This window comes from Chaetura pelagica, unplaced genomic scaffold (genome assembly GCF_000747805.2).
Source record: "Chaetura pelagica isolate M959 unplaced genomic scaffold, ChaPel_1.0 scaffold63, whole genome shotgun sequence".
Taxonomy (NCBI): domain Eukaryota; kingdom Metazoa; phylum Chordata; class Aves; order Apodiformes; family Apodidae; genus Chaetura; species Chaetura pelagica.
The window spans coordinates 1,195,614-1,215,270 of NW_009952896.1; the positions used below are offsets into that span (position 1 = coordinate 1,195,614).

At 37.3% G+C, this 19,657-nt stretch overlaps 1 protein-coding gene across 1 annotated transcript in view; it reads right to left on the reverse strand.

The window, feature by feature from the left end:
* Window positions 1-19,657, reverse strand: part of CDH19 (cadherin 19, type 2) — a 36,544-nt gene that overhangs the window by 8,768 nt on the left and 8,119 nt on the right. The window contains exons 6-8 of the mRNA XM_009995631.1: window positions 17,332-17,585; window positions 14,270-14,406; window positions 4,297-4,418 (exon numbers count right to left, since the gene is read on the reverse strand). Coding sequence (XP_009993933.1) covers window positions 4,297-4,418; window positions 14,270-14,406; window positions 17,332-17,585 — 513 coding nt within the window. The remainder of the gene's footprint in view (window positions 1-4,296; window positions 4,419-14,269; window positions 14,407-17,331; window positions 17,586-19,657) is intronic.

Sequence of the window (19,657 nt, forward strand, 5' to 3'; positions counted from 1 at the left end):
ATGATCTGATTTATCTGGATCTACTGTAAGATGCTTGTGCTCAGCTATAAATAAAATGGTGTAGATCTCAACAAAGGAGTAACAATTATAAAGCTCATGCCTTGACTATAAGGTGTCTTTTTATGTTTCTTTAGTTATTTTGATAAACTTTCTGCCTGTTGGATTCTGCTTGAGATAAAGTTGTTGAATCACTGTCCATATGAAACAGAATAAGGAATTTTCCAAGGACCACTGCACCCACTGTTGCATCTGCAGGTGTAGCTAGTGTAAAAGTCTGATAGGATATTTGGTGCTTTCACAGCTTCACCATGTTTTTAATACTCTGATGCCTTTGCTGCAGATTTTCTTTATAGCTTTTTATTTTCTTATCACTACTGCTGGGATGTTTTTTGTAAATGATGAAGAGAACATAGCAAGGTGAAATAATAAATACTGGCTTTCACTTTGCTGCTATCAAATATAAAATTTTTAATCATATTTTGTTAGAAAACATCTGTTGTAGCAAACTAGTCATTGTTAACATGAATCCTGTATTCCTAGAATTTGGTTAAAGATTTCCCTTCTTTTCTTTTGTCAACATTTCTTTATGTAGAGAAATAGTATCAAATGAGTACTCCTCACTTTCACTGAAATTGATTATTTTATTATATACTAAGTATTGAGTAAATAAATTTTGTTTTTTCTTATTCTAACTCGAAGTGCTCTGCATACATAGTCACTTCTTTGCATCTAATAAAAAATTGCTAAGCAAGCTTCAGCATCAAAGTAACTTCATACATGATCCCCACATTACAGGACCTCAGAATTGCCAGCATAAATATGCATTAGAGAAGAAAGGATTGATTCAGCATGTTGGTGTATTCACTGCAGCCTGCCTTCAGCTGAAATCTGTTTCCTGCATGATACGAAGAAAAACAAATATGCACAAAAAGGACTGAAATTACCATGCATAAAAATAGATTCATTCTGGATGTTCAGCTTACTTATATATGATGTAAAACATTTGATATAACTTACTTCAAAACTTCAAGTTTCAGTTCCAGGCTGAATTAACTCTTACTTACGTTTTCTGGGTAAAAGGTATTCCTACTGTGATGTGTCTAGTGTTATCTTTGGGACAGATTTGGTCCATTTTGTGTCCTGATAATTTTTGTTATTTTTAGAATTCAACAAAAGCACAATGCAGTCATCATTTACCATGTCAACATACAGTTATAATGTCAGAAGATCCATTCAAAAAATAATTACTGGGTTTGGATATCTTCTTAATATTGCTCCATTTGATCTGGTACTACCTAGGTCTAGCAGGATAGAGGTCTATTCTACACATCAAATTTCATGTTCAAGTTATTTTGAAAAGAATGCATGTAATACTGGTGGTGCAGTGAAAGTGGCGTCTCAATGTATGAAGGAGAACTTCACCTGTGCTAGTACACAGCTGACTTGGATTATAAGACAGTACAGAGCTATAACATAAAATGGATAGTGGAAAATCCATTTTAAATTATGAATGGATTTATAATTTTGAAAAAATCCAGTTATATATCTTCTTTACTTCCATTTTTATTGTCAAATTTCAAATTACAGTCCCACAGACAGAAATGTGATCCTTTTGTTTTAATGCCTTTCAGAGGCTAAGGTAAACATGTCTGTACAACAAACACAAAACTATCGTACAGGACATGAAGGTCAACAGTCATTGGATAAAATCAGACTGAGAATTTTTTATAATTTTTCAGAACATCCAAAACTTCAAAACAAGCATTCTTCAAAATGAAGCTACTGTGAACTGCTTCTGAGTTTGGACAATTAGGACAACAATTAGTTTTATTCATTATCTCTTTCACATTCTTTTTCATAGTCTAATATACTCTAAGGCTATATAAAAATAACTTACTTCACACATGGTCTTTTGTTGTTTTTATTGTAAACCAGACAGACACCAAGAAAAAGTGATTCAAATAAGAAAATGAAGTGTTCTTCCTTCTTTTTACCAGAAAACTATAAACTGGGGGTCACAAATATATTTTGGAGTATACTGTGAAAATAGACACAGCTGAGATCAGGGAAGTAAGTGAATTCCAGAGGTGCAAAACACCTCTGAGAATATCTCTCAGCATATAATTTCCAGCTAGATAAGAGACAGCTACTTTAGAAATTGAAATGTGATGGAATAGCTACAGAATTATTGATCTCAACTCATAACATGTAAGCAGACTCTTGAGCTTTTGGAATTGATTGCAGAAATATGGCTAAGATAAAAAGGTATGTAATATCCTGATTAAGGTTTTCAGCTGTTTAAACTGATTATTCTGAAATGTAAGTTGTGTTATTCAGTGGACAATCAAGATATATATATATATTTATTTTTTTTTTAATCTTTTTGGCTTCTTGTTGATGAAAATAAGCATTTTTTCTGTGAGTAAAAATAAATATATATAAAAAATAGCACTGAAGACAGCACATCAGCTATCAATTCTATTTTAAATCATAAACACTGAATAAAATATGATGAACTTTGACTGTGATAATATGCACTTCAGTAGGAATTTCCTGCTGTTCTTCCCAGGATATTTCGTTAATGAGAAGATTATTTAACATTATTATCATGATCTCCAAAAGCTGAACTAAAGGTGCCTGCCACTTTCAAAATCCTATAGGAATGAAAAAAAAAAAAAAAAATCTACAGTAACAATTTGCCTGTCTGTAAAATAGGGTAAAAATGTCCTGCTCATTCCTCATTCAGGTATTACAATATTAAACAAGAATAATCATGTAACCTACGTTCGAAGAGCTTATTATTATTGTTACTATTACTGTTCTTTGCAGTGCCATTCTCTCCAGTGATTTGCAAAATAGTTAATACATACATGTATAATTTATTATTTAAAAGTAGCCATTAACAGGCTAGCATACAGATGTTATTTATCAGAAAGCAAGTATGGCATAATTAAAACCTTGGGGAATAAACAATCGCTTTTTTTTCTATTGTAGGCAAGTCAAAAACATGAATTACAAATATCAATTTTGTAAGTTTCAATTCGTGATGTCTTGAAGACAAGGTTGATGAAGTGGCATTCGTTTTAATGCCTGTAGTTTTATTTGCCAATGCGTTACCCAAAGACCAAAGAAATTGTTTGCTCCAAGTACTTCTGAACCAGAGATAACATTTGCACAGTGGAAAACTAGCAAATGCAGAACAAATAAACCAAAAGCTGATAGAGTAATATATAAATGTATGCAAAAGACTATAATAAAATTGCTTTTTCTTCAAAGAAAGCTTTATTTAATTGCAGACTAATCAAGGTAAAAAATAAATCAAGCTGGTGTAAAGAGAAAGGCTCTGTGATTCAGAATTCAAAACACAGCAAAAAGTTTGAATGGAACCCTTACAGATACACCAGAAATTTCTTTCATATGTTCAAATAATGCTTTAAAGTGGTGAGAAAACATACAGAATTTTGTTGTTTTATCCATCATTGCCCATTTCATAACTTTTATTTTTGTTTTTCTGTAAGCTTTTAATATCCTGATTTTCTTTTTGTGTTTTTCTTTTAGACTCCTGTGTGGAGCCTTGTGGCATTCTTATTGCACAGTTTGGGCCTTTAAAAAGTCACTTAAAAAAAAAAGTAAAGCTGAAGAGGAAAGTGGGTGGAGGAAAATGGAGAGTCAGAAATGCACCTGGGGAGTTAGGGCAGCTGATGGATGTGACTCCATTTACCTGGGGAGTAAGCAGGAAATGAAAAATACCTCCTGGTATATTAAGCATCTTATTACCACAATACTATAACCTGACAGATAGGGAAGGTGCTGCAAGAGCTTTGACTTTAAGATCTTCAGATTTTCACTGACCTAGACAGGTTTTGATTTCAGTTCACAATAAATAATTTCTAACTGTAACACCACGACTCTGTTTAGAATTTGATCTAAGTTTGGTTCTTCCACACTACATTATGTGGTTGCTGTAACTACCAGGCCTACTTTAACTTCTGTGACAGGAACAAGAATCAAGTCTGTGCTTTATGTTGGGCTTTGGTTTTTTTTCAAAAGTTTCTCTCTGTATTTCTATATTTCCTGTTTTGGTATGATTCTATGATTGATTTTCTTTTAAAGGTGGGAAAAATACACATCAGTCTTCTGAAATCTAAATTTCAAACCACACATATATTAGCAGAACTAATTTTGGAAGCAGACGAAATACAGCCTGTACTGACAGTACCGAAATAATCAATATTAAATAAAATAGTAAAATCTCAGACCAAATCTTCATTGTAATAAAAAATTATTCACCCTTACCTGGCCAGAAACAGCATTTTCACAAACAAATGTTTCATAATATTTAGGAAATTCTGGTGCATGTTCATTTACATCGAGAACTTGGATATACACATTTGCTTCTGAAATTTTTTCAGGATTTCCTAATGGTTAAAAAAAAAGACAGAAATTAAAATTTATAAATCATTGCATATTTTAAAGTCATGTAGGCATTAGAAAATTTAACTTATATTCTGCAGAGAATAAAATAGTTACTGAAACATGCAGACATTTTATACTAAATCTTTTATTGAGTTCAAATATACACTACAGATATAGAAAAAAAAAAGGCATTTTTTCTTTCATGTAAAATTTTGAATTTTTTCACTCATTTACTAAATCAGAAATTGATTTAAACATGAAAAATAAAATCTGATTTGAATAAATTAAATCAATTTTTGTTCACACAGAAATATTTATTTTACTAGTCATGTATAAGGGTATGCAGAAAGAGATGGTCTGCTTCTCTAAAGATATCTGGTCAAAGACCTCATTTAATGCAATAAATGTTAGTAAGAAACCATAAACAAGAACATACGGGGACATAAACCTGAGGGACAAATGATAAGGGAGAGGGTGATAAGAATCAAAACTGGTCAAACACACTAATTGATGAGGGCATGTAAGAGTGAGTTTATTCCTTTGATATTATCAGATATCTCCCTGACAACTAGGAGATTAAGGGAGAAAAAGGGGAAAAGAGAGACAAAGTATGCCAAGACACAGACCTGACAAAGCAAACATGAAGATAATTATAAGAAACAAACCCCAAAATAATTGATGGGCTATCCAGAAACCATAAGGTAACAATTTCAGTTAGAGCAACCTGGACTTTGTAACTGATAAAAATGTAAACCAGAGGCACCCTAGAACCAGATGGGGGCAGGAATCAATGGATCTGTACAGCCCCATGGAGAGCACGCAAGAAGGAAGAGTGGACAGATGGAAAGGGGTATAAAAGGGTCCAGTTGCCTGTAAAACTGGACCAGTCATTACGCTTCTGTGGCTCAGCCAGCACTTGATCAGCAGTTGGCTCGATGATCTTATATCTTCTTATTAAATCTTTTCTTTGCTAACTCTCTGCATAATCTCTATCATTGCATGTACATGTATTCTGCAGGGACTAAGTATCAGCTACTGATGAGATCAGAGTCTGTGTGAGTGAAAATTGGTGCAAGCTAGTGCAGTCAGATGGGGTTGTGGGCCTCCCAGAACATGATATCACCTGCTGGAGTGAGTAGGGGTCACAAAGGATGTGTGTCTCTATCTTCCCCAAAGCTGGTGTGTTTGTGTGTGCATACATTTTCCTTAGCAAACTTTAAGCTGGACTCAACTGAGAGTAGAGGGTCCTTGTGTCCAGACAAGACCCTCATAGGGGGTCCAATCTGGTAAGCTCAGGGGGTACTTGTGAAGTGGGGTGCACAAGGGAGGAGTGTGAGAGGACTGCAGGTTTTCCAGATAACATTTGAGTATGGACTAGTTGGTGATTTAGGGAACATTAAGTGGATAGGAGGTAGGATCCTGGCAGGGGTGCCAGGCAGACAGAGCATCTGTACAGATACTGAAGGGATCCACAAGTATGTGTGTGCTTGTGAACTTGGAGAGTGTCTTGTGTGTGTGTTTTCACCAATGACCTTCTGCTTCTCCAAGCAAAGAAGAGGAGATGATTAGGCTGTTAGTCCTTGGGGTTTATGTGAGTCCTGTATTGTAGATGCTACTGAAGGCAGCACCCTGTCTGTGGCAGTCTGCATGACCAGATACATCAGTGTGCTCTGTCTGTCTTTGCGCATCTCTGGGACACATGCTTGGCTTTGTTATAGGTCGTGCCTACAAAAAGGAAGGCTTCAGACACATGCCTGAGCCTGGGCAAAGGCTTTGCATCCCTGGGCACCAGGCTGTACTCCATCAGGCAAGAAATAAGATCCTGGGCTTTAAGGGCATTCAAGGGGATTTAAGAGGCAGTTGCATTTTCTCACAGCACTTAACGTCATGGATGCCACAACTGGTCACTATCCTTTAAGAATCACATAATCAATGAAATGTCAGAGTTGGAAGGGACCTCTAGAGACCATCCAGTCCAACTCCCCTGCTAAAGCAGGATTGTCTAGCACACGTTACTCAGGACTGCATCCAGGCACGTCTTGAATATCTCCAAAGAAGGAGACTCCACAACCTCCCTGGACAGCCTGTTCCAGTGCTCTTTCACCCTCACAGTAGTAAGTTTTTTATCATATTTAAGTGGAACTTTCTATGTTCCGTCTTGTGCCCATTGCCCCTCATCCTGTCACTAGGAATTCCTGAAAAGAGTCTGGCTCCATTCTCCCTGCACCTACCCTTTAGATACTTAATGGCATTAATAAGGTCTCCCCTCAGCCTTCTCTTCTCAAGGCTGAAGAGTCCCAGCTCTCTCAGCCTTTCTTCATAAGGGAGATGCTCCAATCCCCCAGTCAACAGAAATTCTCTTAACTCTTCCTATTCTTTTTTATTTTAAAATTTTAAAGCTTTGGCAAAAAACATTCACATGCTTGAAAAATATTTCTTCATTACTAGTCATGGAGTAATTGCAGTTGAAACAGACACTCAACTCACAAGGCAGAAAGGCGAGTATATGAATTGCAAATCAGAGAGCTCTTCTATCCACTGGTCTCCATGCACATACTCACAAAGTCTGACTTTCCCCAGGTATGTCAAAGGCATGTCCAAAGCACTACTGTAGATAGACTTCATAGACTGAGTGTATAGCTTTGTTTTTTTATCATATTTAAGTGGAACTTTCTATGTTCCGTCTTGTGCCCATTGCCCCTCATCCTGTCACTAGGAATTCCTGAAAAGAGTCTGGCTCCATTCTCCCTGCACCTACCCTTTAGATACTTAATGGCATTAATAAGGTCTCCCCTCAGCCTTCTCTTCTCAAGGCTGAAGAGTCCCAGCTCTCTCAGCCTTTCTTCATAAGGGAGATGCTCCAATCCCCCAGTCAACAGAAATTCTCTTAACTCTTCCTATTCTTTTTTATTTTAAAATTTTAAAGCTTTGGCAAAAAACATTCACATGCTTGAAAAATATTTCTTCATTACTAGTCATGGAGTAATTGCAGTTGAAACAGACACTCAACCCTCAAGGCAGAAAGGCGAGTATATGAATTGCAAATCAGAGAGCTCTTCTATCCACTGGTCTCCATGCACATACTCACAAAGTCTGACTTTCCCCAGGTATGTCAAAGGCATGTCCAAAGCACTACTGTAGATAGACTTCATAGACTGAGTGTATAGCTTTGTTCCAAGTATTATTTGCACAGCAAGTATTATTCTTCAGCATTTTGTAGTCAAAGAAGCACTACTGCTTCTGTTATACAAATACATTGTATTAGTGTATATATCTGAAGTCACTTCATTACTGAGGCTTTAGATACAAAAGTTGTGTCAGTATGGCTTATTCATGGATGAAAAAAAAAGAAGCTCTGCTAATATTCAGTACATTTTTCTCTGTCTACTGCATTTATACGAGGTTATGGTGCTGTAACTACCTCAGGAAAAAACAGACCTGACTATACTAGTGTTTGGTACAAGAGGTGTATATACCCTAGTTTGAAAAAGCTGGTTACTTATGTAATAATAATGTTTATAAATATGGCATCTGAAATGAAGGAAAGGAAGATATGTAGATACAGCATTCTTTTGAAGGTACTGGCTGCTCATGGCTTGGATATGTGTACTCTCTGATGGGTAAAAAAATGGCTGTGTGGCTGGGCCCAAAGAGTAGTGATGAATGGAGTTAAATCCAGTTGGCAGTGGGGTCACAAGCAGTGTTCCCCAAGGGTCAGTAATGGGGCCAGTTCTCTTTAATATCTTTATCAATGATCTGGATAAGGGGATTGAGTGCGTCCTCAGTAAATTTAAAGATGACACCAAACTGGGTGAGAGTGTTGATCTGCCTGAGGGTAGGAAGGCTCTACAGCAGGACCTTGACAAGTTAGATCAATTGGCTGAGGCCAAGTGTGTAAGTTTCAACAAAGCCAAGTATCAGGTCCTGCGCTGGGTCACAACAACCCCAGGCAATACTACAGGCTTGGGGAAGAGTGGCTGGAAAGCTGCCTGGTTGAAAAGGACCTGGAGGTGTTGATCAACTGCCAGCTGAATATGAGCCAGCAGTGTGCCCAAGTGGCCAAGAAAGCCAAAAAGCCAACAGCATTCTGGATTGTATCAGGAATAGTATGGCCTACAGGACTAGCGAAGCGATTGTCTCCCTATACTTGGTACTGGTGAAGAGTCTGAAGCAGATGTCTTATGAATAGCAATTGAGGGAACTAGGATTCTTTAGTCATGAGAAAAGGAAGCTGAGGGGAGACCTTATTGCTCTCTACAATAACTTGAAAGGAGGTTGTAGTGAGGTGGGATTTGATCTCTTCTGCCAAGTAACAAGTGATAACATAAGAAGAAATGGACTCAAGTTGTTACAGGGGAGGCTGGATATTAGTAAAAATTTCTTCACTTGAAGGGTTATGAAGCACTGGAACAGGAGCATGGTGAATAAGCATCCCTGGAGGTATTGAAAAGATGTGTGGATGTGGTGCTTAGGGACAGAGTTTAGAGGTGGATTTGGCAGTGCTAGGTTAACACTTGGACTCAATGGTCTTAAAAGTCTTTTTCAACCTAAATGATTCTATGATTCTATACCAAATACCTCTCTGAAGTCCCTCCTGTATCAGCACTTCAACTCCTCACATGCCATAACTCTGTGAAGAGTCTGCCTTCCCCACAATGTAATTTATTCCTCTAGTAGGCAAGAAGTTTCACTGCAACAGTAACATTCACATTAATGTGGACGTGTTGTTAGGTAAAGATCATAATGAAGACTATATTCCAGTAAATAACATAATCTTAAGACATTCCAGGAATAGCAAATATCTATCACTACCTCAGTCTGCTGCATCTAAACTAGATGTCACTCACAAGAATATTCAGTATAGTTAAAATATGCCTCATGATGGGTATTAGTGTCACTGCTTCTGACAGGTTCAGAAGTCCTTAAGGCATTTTCTTAAATTAGTCAAATGGACCTTTAAGAGATAAACAAAATGTACTCCTTTCTGTCTTGCTTCAAACTGTATGGGTTTGATTAGTTCTACGTTGCTTTTTTTAATGTATAATTTACTAGTTGCTTGGAGCAAACATTTGTTTTCTTGGATCTTATGGAATCTGTGGAGATAGCTTTGAGTCTTTTGTCAAAGGAAGTGGCAGCAAAAGCAACTATACAGAAAGGAAGCGCTAGATACTCAACACTTTCCCATTGCTGTTCCTCCTGTGAAATCATTAGAGCCATTGTAATTTACTGAAGCTCATGATCTGTCCAAGTCATCTCAAAAATACTTCCTCGTGGGGTGATATTTCTCCTGCTTCCCTGATTAACACAACAGCCAATGAAACAATGCTCAGCTTATTTTTTAAATAAACAGAAAAAAATAACACATCCCTTTTAGAAATTATACCAGGAGTGTAGAACCTACTTAACCTAATTTACTAAAGTCAGAATTGGATCTGTAGGGCAGGTATTTATCTGGATTGGCATTGAAAGGAAAACGTTGTAACACTAACTGGGAGGTAAGGCATACCTTTTGTGGCTTCAGTCATATACCAAGTAGCATGGGAAGGACTCAACTACTTTGGCTTATTCCTGATATGCTTGTTTGTAGGATAATGTACTGGCTTAAAAGTCTACAATTTGCTTACATAAAATTAAAGATAGCACCTTTCAGTCTCGAGCTGCCATTCACATCTGGTATTTTTCCACTATTTTCACTAATTTTTTTAATAGACTTATTTCTAATTCCTTTGGATATCTGGGTTGTTGTGTTGTGGTTGCTTGGGAGTGTTGTTTTTTCCCTTCAGTATATGGTCAAATGACCAGGAAAAGCATTTCTCATGTTGCTGTTGTAAGAAAACATTATGAAAGTTTTTAATTTTTCTGAAATCACAGATGTTTTGCTTTGGGAGGGAGAAATACATTACAAACCCACTCTTGGAATCAATGCCTGGTAAATATTTAATGAAGATTTTGGGAAAAGCAGAGTGACTGCTTTGGTTGCAGTGGGGAAAGATGGTAAGAAACACTTACTTTGTCTTTTATCCCTTGTAAAGGAAAATAGTTGTAAGAATCTGGATATGGTTATTGAACTCATGTCCTACATTAGGCTAAAGATCTTGCAATGAGCAGAATATTCCTTTGCCATAATCTCCATGAGAGAGATCAGAACGTGAAAAAAAAGGTCTGAGAGGATTTGAAGTGCAATAGGCTGGATCAGTGTAAAGAATAAAGTTGATATTTTAATTACTAGGGATCAAAATTAGAAACTCGCTTATTTTGAAGCAATGACGATCTCTAGATACAAAGTAGAACTCAATACTTGCAGGAGATAAAAGGAAGCTTGGCATTGTCATCAGCCAGTGAAAGGAAACTTGTAGTATTAATAAGGATAGTTGTTATTATCATTTAGGCTGAAGCAAATTTCTTTACTTCCTAAAGGAAATGGACACAGATTATTTTTTTTTTAAAGGACTAATCTAAATCTGTCAACAGAAGTATATATGACCAAAGTGGGATGACAATTATGTATTAAATATTAAATGACTAGAGATCATCTAGTCTAACTGTTCCACTAAAGCAGGATTGTCTAGTACACATTACTCAGGACTGCATCCAGGCAGGTCTTGAATATCTCCAGAGAAGAAGACTCCATAACCTCCCTGGACAGCCTGTTCCAGTGCTCTTTCATCCTCACAGTAAAGAAGTGTTTTTTTTTTCTCATATTGAAGTGGAATTTCCTATGTTCCATCTTGTGCCCATTGCCTCTCATCCTGTCACTGGGAACTCCTGACAGAGTCTGGCTCCATTCTCCTTGCATCTATCCTTTAGATACCTATAGGCATTAATAAGGTCTCCCCTCAACCTTTTTGAGGCTGACAAGTCCCAGCATCTGAGCCTTTCCTCATAAGGGAGATGCTCCAATCCCCCAATCATCTTTGTTGCCCTCTGCTGGGAATTCTCTAGTAGTTCCCTGTCTCTCTTGAACTGGGGGCCCCAGAACTGGACACAGTATTCCAGATGTGGCTTCACCAAGGCAGATCAGAGGGGGAGAATGACCTCTCTCAACCTACGGGCCACACACAATTCCTTATGCAACCCAAGATACTATTGGCAGCAAGGGCACATTGCTGGCTCATGGATAATTTACTCTCTACCAGGACTCCCAAACTCTTCTCAGAACTGCTTTCCAGTAGGTGCACCCCTAACCTATATTGATGCACTTGCTCTTGTTGAACCTCACTAAGTTCTTCTCAGCCCAGGTCTCCAGCTTGTCTAGGTCATGCTGTATGGCAGCACCGCTCTCTGGAGTGTCAGCCACTCCTCCCAGTTTTGTATCATCAGTGAACTTGCTGAGGAAACACTCTGTCTCCTTGTCCAGACCATTCATGAGTATTTTGAAAAAGGCCGAACCAAGTATTGACCCCTGGGGAACACCACGGGTTACAGGCCTCCAACTCAACCCTGATCCATTTGAACCAGATATTACTCTTCTAAAATAATTGTCAGTTAATCTTCATCTGACTCAGTAAATCTGATTACTTAAGGATTTCTTGCTGTCATGCATGGTTAAAATACTCTTCTTTATGCTTCAGCCTTGTACTGGGTGGAAGGTGATTACAACCAAGTGAAAACTGATCAAAGGAAACTAGATTTCTCTTGAGCTTGAACTATCTTAGCCATAAAGTTGAACAGGACTCAACAGATTTCCGGGTCTGACTGCTTGTGTTTAAGATCCAATTAATTACATCTACTTCTGACTACCTTTAAAACATGCTATCTCAGCAGCATGAAGATAGGATAAGCCACACCACAAGTCTGCAATAACAGAAAAAAAGCTCCTCTTACTTATCTCCATCATTGCAATGGAGGCAAAAGGCTTGTGTCCTTTATAAATGCCAGGACCTCAAATGACCCCTAGGGAGGTTGCTGTTGTAATGCAGATTCAATACCTGTCTCAACTGCAATGAGTATTGTGTGTGGATAAACTCAAATGGCATTTTGATTTGGCTTCAGTGGAGCCATAATATCATCCACCAAATGTCTTGTACACATAGTATATCTTCTGACTATATTTCAAGTAATAAAATGCTACTAGTTAATAATATAAATAATTTCAGGTATGCTGAGACCAAGGTGACATACCTTCAATACTCTTGAATGGAGTGACCATATTATCAGTAAAGAAATAAAGAATAAAAATATGAAGATAATGCAGGTTTTCTTTCTCTATGTTAACTTTCATTACTGTGGCTTTCTTTTGCTGCAGGAGACACTTGTTCATTTGTGGAATTTGGCTCTTTGTTATTTTATTGTTTAACAAAACATTAAAGTTCAGATCAAAAATCATCCTGCTCTATAGAGGTATTGTAGACATGACAAAATTATGCCAGACATTAATTTTGCCAACACCTGCCAGATGCCCAACAACAGGAGAAGTAAAATATATTCTGCTCAAAAACTCACAGAGAAGTTGAAAAGGAGTAAAACACTACCAATTTCCAGACACAAAATAAAGACTTCAATGAAAACTATCCTATATTAAACTTCTAACAGTAATATTCTACTTATACATAGCAACGTTCATACATATACATACTCCCTTTTGGAACAGTACAATTTACAAATATGTATTTGAAGTAGTCTTTGCAAGAAATATGTCTCATTTATTGATTGGACTCTAGTTTCATCATGAGATGTCACCTGGAGTACTGTGACCAGTTCTGGCATCTCCAATACAGGAGATGTTTGAATGAGTTCAGAGGACCATGAAGATGATCAGAGGGCAGAAGTACCTCTATCATGAGGACAGCCTAAGACAGGTGGGGTTGTTCAGCCTGGAGAAGGTGCCAAGGAGACCTTATAGCAGTACCCTAAAGGGGCTCTACAGGAAAGCTGGGGAGGGACTTTTTACAAGGGCAGATACTAATAGGATGAGTGGAAATGCTCTGAAGCTGAAAGAGGGCAGATTTAGATTAGATCGTAGGAAGAAAATCTTTACTATAAGGGTGGTGAGACACTGGAAAAGATTGCCCAGAGAACTTGTGTGTGACCCTACCCAGAAGTGTTCAATGCCAGGTTGGATGGGGCTTTGAGCAAACTGATATAGTGGGAGGTGTCCCTGTCCATGGCAGGACATTAGAACTAGATGATCTTTAAGGTTGTTTCCAACCTAAACCATCCTACGATTCTATGAATCATATAGGTTTTTTTCTTCCTGAGGATCAATGTGATACATTTTTAAATAACATCCTAATAATCTTGTTATACTGCCCTATAAATCAGTAGCTGTTGATTTTCCTGAGTGTTGTCCCAGAGCTAGGACAACCAGATCACCAAAAGAACAAACAGAAGCAATTTGCATTTGAATTTCAAACTAAACTGACCGGTGAAATCTATATAAAGGATGTTTCACAGATTTAATTGTTACTGAGGAGAAGTCTAACTGATTTAGGCCTTAACATTCACAACTAATGAGGCACAGGTTTCTGACTGGTGTTAAATTAGACACTGGCTAATTTCACACTAGTCAAAAATCTGGTGTGAAATTAACCAGGGTCTAATTTAACATAAGATCTTGCACTGCAGGAGCAAGTCATATGCTTCAGTGTAACTTGAAAGCATTACAGTCTCAGTCCTATTATATTTTCCTTTCTTTTTTATAAGGTCATATTTTATGAAAGAGCACAAGACCTTACAGCTCAAATACATTCCACTTCTGCTTAACTAATCATTTTAATAATGCTCCTTAATGTAGCAAGAAACAGTAATATAATGAGAAAGAAGCATGTATTCTCTACTTAAAAGAAACCATGTTCAGAGAATAATTATAGTTCACAGTATATAAAACACAGTATTTCTTAAATTTCTTACGTACTTATTTCTGTGGCTGTTACAGTTATGTTGTGCCAAGAAGCTATCTCTCGGTCAAGAGGTTTAGTTGTAATGATTGTTCCATTGTGTTCACTGATGCTGAACAATCTATTTAGATGCATGCCATGGACAATAGAGTACCTGCAACAATAATTAAAAAACAAACAAAAAAAAACAACAACAAAAACAAACAAACAAACAAACAAAAAGTGATGGGATTCCCTAATACTGAAGGGTTCCATCAGAAGCAAGGACACAGAAAGCTATTGTCAGTTGAGAAAACAGAGCTGAGCATATATACATATAAATGTGTGCTGCAATAACTCAGGAATCATGAAAAATGTACACTCGTAAACATTTAAAATTCAATGCTGCCAAGATCAAAGCTCTTCTTTTTATAAAACTAAATATGTCTCAGATCTATATTAATATGAACTGAATCTGAAATACATTATTCATTCTTTTAAGTCAAGCTCACAGCAGGTGAATGACTTCATTGAAAAGAAACAGCAAAAATGGCACTTGTGAAATGAATAACACTAACAGCTAAGTGAAGGTATAGTGGCAAATCTATTTTATCATTTCTGAAATGCTCTGGTGCTGAGGGAATAGGCATTATAAAGACAGACAAGTATCTGTAATGATGTGTCACCTAAGTGAGGTACAAAACACAATGCAGGAGATGATTGCAAATGAGTCCAGTCTTCCTGAGTCTTCATTTAAAAGGCTCTGGTTGCTGCGTCCGTATGCAGACATGCACGTGCACACGCACTCGTACATACATACATACCACTCACATTTTTAAAGTCTTACCGCTGGCAACAGGCCAGAGATGGATGGAAAAAGAAACCAAAGATACTGGTTCAAATAGAAAGGCTATTTGCAAATGTTTTTCATGATATATAAAAAAGACTGCATGTCACAGTTCTTAGCAGAGCTTATTTCATGGAAACAAAATGTATTAGAGGAGTTGAAATGTTCTTATCTTTCCAGTTTGTAATTCCCACATGTAATTATTCCTTGTTTTATCGTACCTTTAATTGTGCTTGACAAAGTCTTTCTATCTCCACTTGGCACTTGGGACTCCAGCTCAGATTATGTGTCACTGGTTGGATGACTCTACAACTTGTTATTTATAGCTACATTTTGTCTCTTTTGAAAATCAGTAAAAGGATAAAAACAAGGAACCAGAACAACACAGTCAGTGAAAGTTCTTATGGTTTGTGCCAAATATGTGACATTTGTAAACCTCTTTTTTAAGGGATTTACAATACTTTCTTATTTATTTATTTATTTATTTATTTATTTGAAATGTGTTCCTCATCCTCTGCATCCAAAGCTTCCTTATGGTTTTTCTGTTTTGTTTGATGGGGTTTTTTTTTCAATCTGGTTCTTGATAGGTAATTTTCAGAAAATCTATGTTGTATATTTTGTAGACATTTTTCATTACTTATAAGGTGAAGTTTTGTTGCATGTCTTTGTTTACTTCGTATATTTGAAAACTGGTGTCCAGAACACAGCTGGTTTTCTGTATTATAAGCAACTACTGTAATTTATGTTGGCAACAGTTTTTAAATTAGATTCATATGCATGGCATTTAACCCAATAAATAAACCTTTACATTAGAAGGGACAAATTCTATTTTAAAGAAACTCAGTGATGGAACACGTGTGACTGCTTCGCAGAAATATTCAGTTTGTAGCAAGTTCCATCAAAATATTTAAAATTAAGAAGTGCACTGTGTTTAAGTGTTTCACAGGAGATGTTGCAGTCATCTAAATAAAACACCAAACAAGCCATTTTTTTTGAAAAAAAAATAAATTACATGTATGTTTTTATTTATTCTTGTTTACTTTACCTTATCACTATCTTACTAAATAAGAGCAAAATCACAGTAATGACCTTGCATTGACTAAACCTCTGAAGTCATAGCTATAGGTAGACATATATATACTCCTGTTATAATGAATCTGTTAAATTAATATACACACCATGTTATTTTGGCTCATCCACTTGTCTCTGTATACTAGCTTGTCTAAATTGCACTGTACACAGTGTCATCAAGTATCTCAATAAGGTATTTCAATTATAAACCCTCTGTTAATGCTTAATTTCCCTATTTTACACCTTAAGAAACAGCAAAATTATTTTGCAAAATTAAAAGCCTGAGCCACTCTTTATAAAGTATCTCTATGGGGCAATTTCGGTACATGTAGAGAACGGGTAAATTTTTGGTCATGTTGAGCTGACCACATCCCAGTGGAGCTATTCTGTATCTCCCTCCCAGCAATGAGTCCATCTCACCATATCTCCAGAAGTTACTGGGAACAGACTGAAACACCTCCAGATACTTACAGATTCTGTTCGGCACAGCTTCTTCAAGGCTACCATTTAAAATAGTACCCCATCTTAAAGTGATTACAAAGATGCACAAACAAGGCTCATTTATTTAGATTTTGGGTTAGGGGGTACATTTTAACCTAGTTTACTGGTTCTGACTGGAGCAGAGATAATTCTCTTCATAGTATCTGGGATAGGGCTAGGTTTTAGATTGACAGCAAAAACAGTGTCAGTAATGCAAGGGTGTTTTTATTTCTGCTGAGCAGTGCTAACCCAGAGCTGAGGCCTTTTCTGGTTCTCACACTGTCCCACCAGCCGGTAGGCTCAGAGTGCACAAGGAGATGAAAGGCGACATAGCTAGGAGAGCTGACCCCAACTGATCAAAAAGATACACCATATCATGTGATGTACTCAGCAACAAAACTGGGAGGGAGTGGAGATTGGCCAGGACTGCCATTGCTTAGGAGCTAGCTGGGCATTTGCCAGCTGGTGATGAGCAATTGTCTGGGGCTTTTTTACATCACTTGTTTTTCTTGGAGTTTTGTTATAGGTTGCCCCCACTTCCCCTGGTCCTCAGCTGCCTACCATGACATCTAGAACAACCTAGACTATGACAGAGAAAGCATGATTAACTGTAATAATGAGCTGAGGTAAGGAACAGAAATAGCCTTTGAAAATTCCAACTACATTTATATTTGAGGCCTGTTCACATTTAAAGTTAGGTACCTGACTGGGCAAGAATCATCATCTGGATCTCTAGCAGTTACAGTGCCCACCAAGGAGCCACTCACACCTGCTTCAGCAATCTCCATCATGTAGTTCTCTGAGGTGAAAACTGGAGGTTCATCAGCATCTTCCACATTGATTTTGATAATGGTTTTGTCTTCAAATGGTCCTTCTTTCAGAAAACGGTCATCAATGTACCTGTTTACAGCTTTTGCTTGAATACTGTATCTCCTCTTGCTCTCATAATCCACTCTCTGTTAAGAAAGTGAGATGTAGAATATTTCTTTCTTCACATTTGAATGAAATACAATTGAATGAGTAGTGTGATACTGAAGACAAAATAGTGCTACCCTTCTTCTGGAAATTTTAAAAAAATATTTAATTCTAAGATTTCTTCTTTAATGTTAAAACACTTTAAAATTAAACACTTTAAAAGTAAACTGTGCTATGCCACTGTTTGCTTTCAGATGTAGGCTGGAATTGAAGATCTGCTTGGTAGGGTACCATGGGACAAAGCCCAGGAAGGAAAGGGAGCCCAGGAAAGCTGGTCCCTATTCAAGGATCACTTCCTCCATGCCCAGGAGCTATGTGTCCCAGCACAGAGGATGGCAGGCAGGAGAGCCTGGAGGCCTGTGTGGATGAGCAAAGAGCTTCTGGACACAATTAAATGTAAAGACATGGCATACAGAGATTGGAAGCAGGGCCAGGTATCCTGGGGGCAGTACAGACAAACTGTTCAGTTCTCTAAGCTCCTGGATTTCACTAGACTACCAAAATCTATCAGCATTTCAGATGATGACCCAGATGACCCAGAAATCTTTTTATGTGACTCCAAAATAAATCATACAGTGTTAAAGCCTCTTAAGAATCTCAGTTCATAAACTGATGTATTTTCGAGTATATTTAGTATCTTTTCAAACCAATATCACAGAAAATTTTCCACTATCTATTACTGTAATACATTCTGGCTTCAGTTAAGTTTAACAGGATGTGTCGGAAGTGAGTAAATATAGTGTACAACTTGTTGATAAAGGTTTCACAGGTGATGCATGGAAGAGATTGAACATTTTCTCACAACAAGATGAACAGTGTTACACAGCTAGTAATAAAGTAAGAGACTTTAACTGCCTCTACTGTGCTCAGAAGTAATAGGAATTCATCAAAAAAATTAATGAAAAGAAAGAAAAGTAGGCTTCTTTTTATCCCCCTAATATCTCAGTGAAACCACAAAGTCTGAAGAAAGAAAAAAAGATAGTAGAACTTAAAGCAATAGGCCTTTTTTAAACATCCAGTTTACTTGAGAGACTCTTTCCAGTATTTAGAGATTTTCTAGGTTTCTGAGATCTCACCTCTTTTAATAAGATAATTCCTTCTTGAGTTTCATTGTTAGTAATGATGTCAAAAACATCTGAGCTATCTCCTTCAATGAAATAGTTCATGGCTGCATTCTCCCCTATATCGCTGTCTTCTGCGAAGATTATGCCTATAGTGGTGCCCACGGGAGCCTCTTCAGAGATGCTCATATAGTAGAGGCCTAAAGAAAGAAATATTAGCAGGGTTTAATGATCTGCCATGGTTAATACCTGTTGTAGCTATGATGGTCTGAGACTCTTAGAAAGTTGGGGAAAGCCCTCAGCTTTTATTGGAGCAATGGATAGATCTTGCAGGCAGGGAATGACATCCTTTCCACTCATGAGTCCTTCTCTCTCAGTCAGAATTTAGCAGTAAGTAAAGAACTAAGGAGAACCACAGAATGAAAAAACAGTGGAGGAGGGCAACTTCCTAACTGGAGGTTCATCAGCATCTTCCACATTGATTTTGATAATGGTTTTGTCTTCAAATGGTCCTTCTTTCAGAAAACGGTCATCAATGTACCTGTTTACAGCTTTTGCTTGAATACTGTATCTCCTCTTGCTCTCATAATCCACTCTCTGTTAAGAAAGTGAGATGTAGAATATTTCTTTCTTCACATTTGAATGAAATACAATTGAATGAGTAGTGTGATACTGAAGACAAAATAGTGCTACCCTTCTTCTGGAAATTTTAAAAAAATATTTAATTCTAAGATTTCTTCTTTAATGTTAAAACACTTTAAAATTAAACACTTTAAAAGTAAACTGTGCTATGCCACTGTTTGCTTTCAGATGTAGGCTGGAATTGAAGATCTGCTTGGTAGGGTACCATGGGACAAAGCCCAGGAAGGAAAGGGAGCCCAGGAAAGCTGGTCCCTATTCAAGGATCACTTCCTCCATGCCCAGGAGCTATGTGTCCCAGCACAGAGGATGGCAGGCAGGAGAGCCTGGAGGCCTGTGTGGATGAGCAAAGA